Raw genomic sequence first — 10,885 nt, 5'->3', positions numbered from 1 at the left:
CCCCCCCCCCCCCAGCCCACTTGCCCCCAGCCCTGCCACCATGGAGATGACCGGCAAAGACCACCTCGCCGCCCCGGTGAGCATCCCACCCCCCCCCCCCCCCCCACTGCTGCCTCCCCTTTCTGCTCTTCCTCCCTGTCCCAAGGTTTGGGGTCCCCTTTGACCTAGAGGGGCTGCAGGGTGAGCACCCCAAAGCAGCCCCTCCACCCCAGTGTGCCCACTGCTGCCCCACAGTCCCCGCTCCTCTGCCCCCCCCCCCCCCCCCCCGCCCGCGGCGGGCATGTGGGAAATGGCTCAGAGAGGGGCTGACTGATTTCTGCCCCTGTGGATTTTTTTGGGGGGGAGGGTTTCTCGGAGGGCTGCTGCCCCATGGACGGTGGTAATGTCTGTGCAAAGGTGTTTGGGAAGGGGCTGCCCTGCTCTGTGGGAAGGGTGGGGGCTGCCTCAATGTGGGGGTTACAGAGGAGCCGGGTGGGGAGCAGCACCCTGCAGGGTTGGTGCCTCTGCTGTTCCTATGGGGGTCACAGCCCTGGGGGTCTCCTCACCACCCCCTTTGTGGCTCTAACTGCAGCATGGGGTGAAGTGAGGGGCCGTGGGGGGTGAGCAGAGGCCCCAGCTGCAGCCTTGTCCTGGGGTGACCCCCAGCCCCCCATTGCCGTGCAGCCCCGTTGCTGCAGGACCCCTGGGCGGCTGGAGCAGAGCTGTCACTATTGCACTTCCCCCATCTTGGTGCTGAACGGGGGGACGGCCGGGGCGCTGCCGGCTCTGGGGGGGTCCTCATCTCCCTCAGTTTAACGAGAGGCCTGGAGCCGGCTGACAGCAGGACGGGAGCGGGGTGTCACGTTCCGTGCCGGAGCAATGGGAACAGCTGTGCCGGCGCTCGGCCTGCCGTAACCCCGGCACGGCCCCCCTGGCTCAGGGGAAACTGAGGCACAGGCTGGGGGCAACGCATGGGGTCCTCTGGGAACTCAGCCATAAGGCTGTCCCTTGGGTGGGCACCACTGTGCGGGATTTTGGGGATGCCTCGATGCTGCGGGGATGGCTGCCTGCCGGGGCTGGGGCTGCTCAGCGTGGGGCTGGGGCTGAGCATCCTCCCCACCGTCGCAGGGCTCAGCTGAGTCCTACACCAGCCGCCCCTCGGACTCGGATGTGTCCCTGGAGGAGGACCGCGAGGCGCTGCGCAAAGAGGCTGAGCGCCAGGCGCTGGCACAGCTGGAGAAAGCCAAGGTGGGATTAGGGGGAATTGGGACCCTCGTCACTGGGAGCCTTCCATGGGGCATTGGCTCTCGCTGTGGGGTTGGAGGGGGGATGCTGCCCCCCACTCATCCCTTCCCATCTGCAGACGAAGCCGGTAGCGTTTGCTGTCCGGACAAATGTTGGCTACAACCCATCGGCCAATGATGATGTGCCTGTGCAGGGCATGGCCATCTGCTTCGAGCCCAAAGACTTCTTACACATCAAGGAGGTGAGGGTCTGGAGTTGTGGAGGGGAACAGAGCAGGAGGGGAGGGTGCAAGTGGCAGGGCCTTGGGGGTGGGGGTTGGCAGGGCACGGGGCTGAGGGTGGCAGCGTGTGGGGTGGCTGTGCGCCGTCCATTTGCAGGCTTTGAGGTGTTTTCTGTGTTCGTCCCCCGGTGCAGAAGTACAACAACGACTGGTGGATTGGGCGGCTGGTGAAGGAAGGCTGCGAGGTCGGCTTCATCCCCAGCCCTGTCAAACTGGAGAACATGCGGCTGCTGCAGGAGCAGAAGATGAGGCAGAACCGACTGAGCTCCAGGTTCTTCCCACCCTCTCCAGCCCCTGGAACCTTCACACAGCCCCATGCTTACCCCTCTCTGCTTCTCCTCTCCCAGCAAATCAGGTGACAACTCCAGCTCCAGCCTTGGTGACGTGGTGACGGGGACACGCAGGCCCACCCCTCCGGCCAGTGGTAAGGATGTCTGGGTTCCCCATGGGGAGCAGGGCCGGCCCAGCCCATGGAGGGGGGCCTTGTCCTGCTGGGGACTGGACGCCCCTCCCAATGCCCCTCCTGCAGCTGGGTCCTCCCCGCTACCTTCCCAGCACCGGGAGGGACATGCAGCCCCCTTGGTCCCCGTGTGGGACCAAAGTGCAGCCCCACATTGCACACTCATGCTTACATCCAAATCAGAGTGCACGGGGTGCCCTCCCAGCCCTGGGTCCCTGCACTCTTCGTCCCCCCTGCTCCCATCCATTCCCCCCTTTCACCACCGTTATCACTGTTCTTCTCTCCCCTCCGGCCCCGGCGCGTCCCCAGGTGCCCTGGACACACATAGCTTTGCCTTTGATCCCGATGAGTTAGAGGAGGAGGAGGCTGCGGAGACCCACTGCTCCCCTAAGAGTAGTGTGAGCAGTGTCACCACCCCCCCCGCCCACTCCAAGCGCATCCCCTTCTTTAGGAAGGTAACAGAGCCCAATCTGGCCCACGCCTGCCTGCTGCACCCTGCCTGCCCTAACACTGCCGGGGGCTGCGGGGGCACCGTGGGGTGGATCGGTCCATAGCTGCTCCCCCCTGTGATCCAGAGGATGGATCATTCCATGGATGTATCCCTCTGTCATCCATGGGATGGATCGTTCCGTTGGCTGTATCCCCCCCATGGTCTGTGGATGGATCGTTCCGTGGCTGCATCCCCCCGCGGTCCATGGGGTGGCTCAGTCCATGGCTGTGTGCCCCCTGATCCATGGGATGGATCGGCCCCTACCCCCCCTGTCCCCTCCCCAGGGCCCCCTGTGTGCGCATGGTGTGTGGCACAGCTGTGTTTGTCTCCCCCGCAAATGAGAGTGGAACATTCCTCCCCCCCCCAAACTGGGCACGGTGCTGGGGGGCTCGGGTGCAACCACGGCGTGGGTAGGGGGGTGCTGAGGTGCTGCTCCCCACCCAAAGCCTCGCGGAGCCCCTGCTCACACCCCAACGCTAATCAAGAGTAGGGCAGCATTCATACAGAATGAGCTCCACCGGCACAATCTCCCTTTGCTATTGGAGCTGTGCCCCCCCTGGGCTTCCTGTTAACTCCCCAGCCCAGTTTGGGGCCTGAATCCCCCTCCCACAGTAACACGCATGCCTTGTTTGTCTCCCCCTGCCCGCCCCGGCGCCTCGGGACGTAGCGAAGCAGAAGCAGAAATCGGTGAGTAGCGTCAGGACCCCTGGGTTTGGGGCAGGGGAGGAGGGGGGAATAGGTTTTGCTGCCATTTCTGGGGCCTCCCCATCCCTTGGCATCACCCTGGGCTCCTGCTCTGCCCCCCGGCCCAGCGTGAGCCCCCTGACCCCCGATGCTGCCCTGCAGGCTGAGCACGTGCCGCCCTACGATGTGGTTCCCTCCATGCGGCCCATCATCCTGGTGGGGCCATCGTTGAAGGGCTACGAGGTGAGGAGGGGGCTGGTAGGGGACCCCAGGGTGGGGGGACACACAGAAGACCCCATGCCCTCCTCCTCCCCTCCCGCAGGTGACAGATATGATGCAGAAAGCACTGTTTGATTTCTTGAAGCATCGCTTTGATGGCAGGTGAGGCAGGGGGCGGCGGGGCCTTGCGCCCCTTGGCGAGGGGCACTCAACCCCTTGGGGGGCACTTAAGCCACGGAGGAACCCTCAAGCACATGGGAGGCCTTTAATCTCACAAGAGGGCCCCTTACCCCACAGGGGACCTCTAAGTCCCACGAAGGACTCTTAGCTCTATGGAGACGCCCTGGTTTGAGTGGGATCTGCCCTCAAGAAGAAAGAGGCTCCACTTCAGCCTGATGCTTTTGGGGTGGGAGGAGGGGAGCAGGTGTTTGATGGGGGGTGTTTGGACCCCCTCCAGCCTGTGTCCTTCTCACAGGATCTCCATCACGCGGGTGACGGCCGACATCTCCCTCGCCAAGCGCTCTGTGCTTAACAACCCCAGCAAACACACCATCATCGAGCGCTCCAGCACACGCTCCAGCCTGGGTAAGGCGGGTGCAGCGCCTCGGCCACCCCAAGCTCCCATCTGTATCAGCCCAGCAGCCTCCTGCTCCTGTCCCTTCCCTCCTGGGATGCTCAGCGTGTCCCTCCTTCCTGCACAGCCCCCTCCGCTCTGTGGGGCGATGAGTGCATGGGACGAAGGGCACCTGGGACCCGTGCTCCCACTGTCGGTTTGACTCAGTCTCTCTTCCCCTCCTCCCTTTTACCTTCTCTCTCTCTCTCTCTTTTTTTTTTTTTTTCTTCTTTTTTTTTTCTCCTTTCCCATTTGGGGTTCCTTCCCTCTGCACCGCTTCCTTCCTCCCCTGCTCCTGATACAGATATCTTGGGTATGTAGCCTGTTCTCCTCGGGTAGCGCGGGGTGGGAGACAGCAGGGGATGCAGCCCCAAGGTTCCCTGTGCCCCCAACTGTGCTCTACTGCGGGGTCTGAGTGCAGCCTCTGCAGGCACCCACCCAATGCATGTGTCTGGGGGGTCTCAGTCCTTCCTCCCCCAGCACTGGGAGCTCAACTGCCTCCCATCCGTGGGACTGGGGTGCTGCTGGTGTGGCTGAGCCTCTTCTGGCCCCATCCCACTCCCCACGTCCCATTTCCAGCAGCCGTCCCCGCAGCCCCCCTTTGCTGTCTCCGTGCCCTTGTGACTCCCTCTGTCCCCCCACTCTGGCAGCTGAGGTGCAAAGTGAGACGGAGCGCATCTTTGAGCTGGCCCGGACCCTGCAGCTGGTGGCCTTGGATGCTGACACCATCAACCACCCGGCCCAGCTGGCCAAGACCTCCCTGGCACCCATCATCGTCTACATCAAAATCGCCTCCCCAAAGGTGAGTGGGGGCCGTGGGGCGGGCAGGTGGCAGCGATGGGGCCGAGGTTCTTGTGCCCCCCACCCCACACCGCCCTCTCTCCTGCTCCAGGTGCTGCAGCGGTTGGTGAAGTCTCGGGGCAAGTCCCAGGCCAAGCACCTCAACGTGCAGATGGTGGCCTCCGACAAGCTGGCGCAGTGCCCGCCTGTGAGTGTCCCCAACCCAACCCCTGCCACCACCCTGCGGCCTTTGGCTCCGCCCCTTCCGGCAGAAGCCCCTCCCACCACCGCCTCTGTGCATAGATTCCATCTGTCCTGGCCCCGGGCTCCGCCCACCACCATATTAGGTTATGTAGGCTCCTCCCACTGAGTGATGGAGGCTCCGCCCACCAGCATATTGGGTTAGGTAGGCTCCTCCCACCGAATGCTGGAGGCTCCGCCTACCACCATATTGGGTTATGTAGGCTCCTCCCACCGAATGATAGGCGCTCCTCCCGCCACCATATTTGGTTACATCGGCTTCACCCCCGCGTGTCATAGCCTCTGCCCAACACCTTATTTGGGTACGCCGGCCCCACCCATTACCTTATATGGATACATAGGACGCGCCTCTGCATGCTGCAGACTCCGCCCACCACCTTATTTTGTACACATGCCCCGCCCACAACCTTATATGGGTATGTGGGCTCCGCCCCACGTGCCATAGGCTCTGTCCACTACCTTATATGGGCACATAGGTCCCACCCCCATGTGTGCAAGCTCCGCCCTTCTCCTCATTTGCATCCATAGGCTCCACCCCCCACCTCATTAACGCCAGCAGTCCGCCCTCGTGGCCGATGCTCCTCCCGCCATCCTGGCCCCTGGGCTCCGTGTCCATAAGCTCCACCCCACCGCAGTTTCCTCCCCCCAGGAGATGTTTGACATCGTGCTGGACGAGAACCAGCTGGAGGAGGCCTGCGAGCACCTGGCCGAGTACCTGGAGGCCTACTGGAAGGCGACGCACCCCCCCAGGAGGGACCCCCCCCAGCCCGCGGCTGAACGGCACCAGGGGCACGGCCGCTCTGGCCGCCAGCCCCGCGCCCGTCTCCAACCTGCAGGTACAGGTGCTCACCTCCCTGCGCAGGAACCTGGGCTTCTGGGGCCGCGGGGGCGCCGACGCCACCCCCAGCCCCCAGGAGGAGCACGCGCTGTGAGATGGCGGCGGGGCGCCCGTGGGACCTCCCCCCGGGGGATCGGGGACACCCCCAAGGATCAGGGACAGCCTTGGGTTCTGGGGACGCCCCGGAGAACAGCCGCCTCCCTGGGGTTGCCCCCTCCTCTGGGGATGCGCTCCCTGCTCCGTGGTTGATGCCATCCCCGTGCCCTGAAGTCGATCCCCCCCCCCCCCACTCCAGGATCTGCTCCCCACCCCGGGTTTGGGGCCATCCCGCTGCGGTGAGGTTCTGCTCTCCCTTGATCAGGGCCCCCCTTTGGGATCTGCCCCCTGGGGTTGGGGTCTCTCAGCCCTGCAGAGCTCTCCTGGGTTACAACGAGGACTTATGGGAGTTCCTGGGGGGGGGCTGAGCCCCCCGGACACCCCTGACCCCCCTGGGTCCAGCAGTAGAGGCTGTGTCCAAGCCGAGGGGGGCCCACAGCCCCCCCAGGGCATCAGGCAGAGGAAGGACGCTTGTCCTGTGTTGTCTGTCGCTAATTCCTTCAGCAATCGGGGCGCTGCTCTGCACCAACCCTGACCCCACCGCCTCCCTGCTCCGTTCCCCTCCATGCCCTCCCACTGCTCTGGACCTGCCCTGGTGCCCCCCCACTCCCCCCGCCCCAGTGCTGGATGAGACCCACATCTGGACTGCATGGCACGGAGTGTGCAGGCTGGGCTGGGGCGGGAGCGCATGCGCCCCCCCTACTCACCAGGCCCCGCGGGGTGCAGCTCACGCCCCCCCCCCCCTCCTTAACTAACCCGTCCATCTGTCCTTGCACGGTGTGGTTGCTTCTCCCAACCAGGCTCCATACCTGGTGCACGGGGAGCCGCCGGGCGAGGGGAACGTCCGGGAGGGGGGGCCCATCCCACCGCCTGCCCGCTCGGCCCCCCCCCGCCGCCTGTCCCGCCAGGACACCTTCGACTCGGAGACCCCCGGCAGCCGGGATTCGGCCTGCACAGAACCCGGCAACTCTTGCATGGACGTCGAGACCGATCCCGGTGAGGAGGACCCCCGGCCCCCCCCGGGTCCCCGCGGTGCGTGGGATGAGGAGCGGGGCCGGGGACCACGGGGACGTGCCAAGGGCCACGACCGCTACTGCCCAGAGCCGCCGGAGCCTTTGGGTCTGGACCAGAGTGACGCAGAGGGCTGGGGACAGGAGGTTTACATCCGCTAGGGTGAGGGGGGGTGTAGGCAGGGATGCCCCCCCCCAACCCTCCTTTTCCCCAGCCCCAGTGCTGGCTTTGGGGCCAGGGGTTGCACTCAGCTGGGTGTCTTTGTAGGCCACGTGCCCAAAGCCTGTTCAGCTGTGCCATGGGGTGTCCCCCACCCCACTCTTGGTGTTAAGGGGGGGGTCTCCCTCCCACCGCAGCCCTCCCAGCATCCTGCGGTGCCTCGGGCCTTTTCTGTCCCACAGGGAGAGCGAGTGACCAAAGGGGACGTGCCAGTGGCTGGCGTATCCCCATCCCCTATGGCACAGGGAGGGGGGCTTGCGCTCTCCCCAATACCCAGCCCTTGCCTGCTGCCTGCAGCCCCCTCCCCAGGGTGCACCCGCTTCTCCATGGTGCTTTTTACCACCCTGCTGCAGGGGGACCCCTGAGCTGGTGGTGGAGGGGTTCCCTGCCAGCTGTCCCCTCCCCAGCTAGTGCCTGCCCCACAGCTGTGGGAGGGGTGCATGCGTGTGCTGTGTGTGCAGGGTTTTGGGGTGCCCACTGGGTGCTGCCTGCCTGGGGGGGGTGGGGGAGGGGGGGCATGGTTTTTGCATGTGTTTGCATTGGAGTGGGGGAGGATTTTGCCTGTTTTTGGTGGTGGGGGGGGGGAAATCTGAGCCAACTGGGGGGAGGGTGTCTAACATGTGCTAACAGCTGCCCCAGTCCAGGCCTGCCACAGTGCCCAGCAGGTCCCGGGGGGCCCTGTGCTACCCTCACCCCCCCCCCTTTCCCTGGGACCATGGGAACACACCGAGCAGCACCAGGCCCTGGCCCCTGCCAAACCCCTCTGTGCCTCCCCCTCTCTGTCTGCTCTTTCCCCATCCAGCTGTGTCTGTCCGTCTGTGTGCCTGTCTGTCTGTCCCCCACCCCAGCTCCCCAGGGCACTGCCTTCACCTGTGCCCACCCTGGGGTGTCCCTTATCCCTGTGCCCCCATGAAGGTCGCAGCACTGGGGTGGGAACACCCCATGGCCGACCCTCGCAGTGGGGCTGGGCTCACCTCTCGCCCCCCACCTTGGGGCGATGCTGGGGTGGCCCTGGGGTCGCTGCCTTACCCACACCACCAGCCTTGCCAGCCTGGGCTGAGGGGGGCTCCGGGGTGCTCAGCTCTGCCGCTGCCAAAACGCCTCCGCCCGTTGTGTGCCTCAGTTTCCCCTTTTTTGCTGGGGGGAACTCGGTGTCACTGCCTGCCAAGTGCTTTGAGACCCACCTGCCCCGGTGCTTGCCCCCACCGGGGCCGGGCAGCTGGGCCCCCCCCCCCCCAGCCCTCCTAAAGGGCAGAGGGACGTCCCATATTTATGTCATCCCACAAACTTTATTTAAAGACCCCGACAAAGTGTATTTTATTTATTTATTCTCCTTGGTGTGTGGGGGGACTCGCCCCGCTCGCTTGGTTCTTTGTAATAAACATTTCGGTGAGATCTCCCCGCGGCTGCGCCTGGTGGGGGTGCACAAGGAGGGTGGGGGGCTGCGACCAAGCACGGCTCTGCTCTGCAGTGACTGCAGCATCTCCTGGAGGGGGTTGGGAGCGGCCAGGACCTGCCTGGCTTTTGGGGAGGGACGCGTCCTGCAATGGGGCTGTACATGCTATTTACAGGGAATAAATACAGCGCTGCTGGCTCAGGGCTGCCGGCACCTCCACTCGCTCTTCTCTGGCCAATACTCAAATGCTTTCCTGCAGGGAGACACGAGGACATCAGTCCCTGCTCTGAGCCCCCCCCCCAGGCCGTGGGGCCATCAGTCCCTTCCCCACAGGGCTGCTGAGGGCCTGTACTCACTCTCGTGGTGGAGGCGATGCTCGGCACACCAACCCAGCCTGGCAGGGGCACACCTGGTTGATGCTGAAGGCCAGACCCCCGGGGGGCACATGGCAGCTCTGCCCCAGCTCCAGCCGTTGCTGGCACAGCATCTCGCCGTGCCGCCGCGCACAGCAGCCACCCGGCCCGCAGTCCTCATCCTGCTGGCACCGTGCTCCTTTGTGGGGGGAGGGAACAACAAAGAGAGGGGTTAAATGTTGAAATCCCCCAGCCCCATGCAGGTGCAATGGGTGTTGCAAAGTCGCTCAGCCTCATGCGTGTTGCAGCAGGGGTTGCGATGAATCCCGGTCCCAGCCCGACCTCCATCACATCCCTCTGCTCCCGGGGTTGTGGTTATGGGGCTGCCCACCCCCGTCTGCTGCTCACCCTCCTGCCCGTCGGGCACGGGCTGCTGGCACTTCCCAAAGGTGCAGAGGAGGCCGTGGGCGCAGTGGGTGTCACGGCGGCAGTACTGCCCAGCAGGCCGTGTGGGCAGGCACAGCCCGAAGTGTTCATCACAGAAGTGTCCATGGGCACAGGGGCTGGTGGGGCCGCACGGCGTCACCTGCATTGGAAGAAGAGCAGTGGGGTCAGGGGGGCCCGGATCCATCCCCACCTCTGGGATGGGTGAGAAATGGGAGGGCAGCACGGGGTGGGATTGGGTTTGGGTTCCGTGTGCCTGTCTGTCCGTCCCCCACCCCAATTCCCCAGGCAACGGAGCCGGGGCTGTTCAGGATGATGATTTGGGAGCCTCGAGTGTCAGGGGGCTTCAAGGGGCTGCTGGCTCACAGGGACTCATCCCTGGAAGAAGGGCACTGCCGCTCGATGCAGTTTTCTCGCAGGAAAAGAAAACCCCGAGCGTAAGGCCCGCCGCACAGATGATGGTTGTTTGGGGCCCGGCGTCACTCTGGCAGCCCGTAAAATTCCTGCTCCAGGTGAGGCTCGAACTCACAACCTCGGCATTGCTCCGCGTACTGCCCTATAAGTACCGCGCGCTGACCGATTGCGCCACTGGAGCGCCCGCTGCCGCCCGCCGCGCCCGCGCCCCCTCCCGCCCCGACCCCGCATCCCCCCCCCCCATCCAGCCCCCCTCATTCCTCTCCCCCCGTCCATCCTTCCCGCATCCCTCCATCCTTCCTGCGTTGCTTCTGCGTTTCCCCTTCATCCCCCCCCGCTCACCTCCTCCGCGCTGCCCCCCGGCCCGGCGCTTCTGCCCAGCGCTGCTCTGTCGGGCGGGTGTTGGGGCAGAGCGTACATCCATGCCCAGAGGTGCGCGGCGGCTGCGGGCAGAAGCGCGGCGAGGAGGCAGAGGAGCGCCGGGAACGGCTGCATGGCGCTGACGGCGGTGGCACTGAGGGGCTCCCGGTGGGCGCTGCCTATTTGTAGCCCGCGGACCCCGCTGCCCCCCGCTGCTCCGTGTGTTTGCACGCCTAATGGGGAAGGAGGAGGCAATCAGGGTTTAAGGGATTAACGTAATTGCAGCCTTCCCCTCGCCGGGTGCCACAGCCCCAAAGCAAACCGCCCCCTCGGAGCAGTCTGGCTCCGGCGCCGCGCTACTCCCTGCCCTCGGTGCAGCCCCCCCAGCGCCCACGGGGGTGACGAGCTTTGCACCTTCCCTAACAGCTCTGCTAACGAGGTGTCCGCTGCCCGGCTCTCATCTCACCAGCAAACCCCAGACGGGCTGGGCTGGTGCTGCAGGCAGTGCCGGGCCGTATTGCCGGGCTGCCGCGGGCTGCGCTGCCCCCGACCCGCTCCATTGGACTCGTGGACACGTCGGGCCGTCCGTCCTCCTCGTGGTCCCCTTCTCTCTACCCGGGGCCTCAGTTCCCCCCCACCCCACACACAACAGACGCTGACGGCTGACGCCATCGGGGTACCCCGAGCCGCGACGCTCAGAGCCGAACCCCCCCGGCATCTCCCCCCGGGACCCCCCGGACCCC

General features: G+C 65.3%; 1 protein-coding gene and 1 non-coding gene across 2 annotated transcripts; one reads left to right on the top strand and one right to left on the bottom strand.

Annotated features, from left to right (window-relative positions):
- Positions 1-40: 40 nt before the first annotated feature.
- Positions 41-7,647, top strand: CACNB1 (calcium voltage-gated channel auxiliary subunit beta 1). The gene is given in 14 exon segments (XM_042835750.1): positions 41-76; positions 1,108-1,227; positions 1,343-1,465; positions 1,639-1,775; positions 1,852-1,928; positions 2,274-2,419; positions 3,301-3,381; positions 3,461-3,519; positions 3,833-3,942; positions 4,621-4,772; positions 4,863-4,958; positions 5,661-5,753; positions 5,755-5,847; positions 6,746-7,647. Coding segments are annotated over 14 exon segments (1,695 nt in total). The 3' UTR covers positions 7,118-7,647.
- A 2,225-nt stretch (positions 7,648-9,872) lies between these two features.
- TRNAI-UAU lies at positions 9,873-9,963 on the bottom strand. Its single transcript is given in 2 exon segments — positions 9,873-9,908; positions 9,926-9,963. It is a non-coding gene; the product is annotated as a tRNA-Ile (tRNA).
- Positions 9,964-10,885: the final 922 nt, after the last annotated feature.

The sequence above is a fragment of the Centrocercus urophasianus genome, unplaced genomic scaffold (genome assembly GCF_019232065.1).
Source record: "Centrocercus urophasianus isolate 14NV4802_14NV808 unplaced genomic scaffold, USGS_Curo_1.0 seq_540, whole genome shotgun sequence".
In the NCBI taxonomy this organism is placed as follows: Eukaryota; Metazoa; Chordata; class Aves; order Galliformes; family Phasianidae; genus Centrocercus; species Centrocercus urophasianus.
Note: the sequence above shows the minus strand (reverse complement) of the source record. Positions and strands in the feature narration are given on the sequence as shown.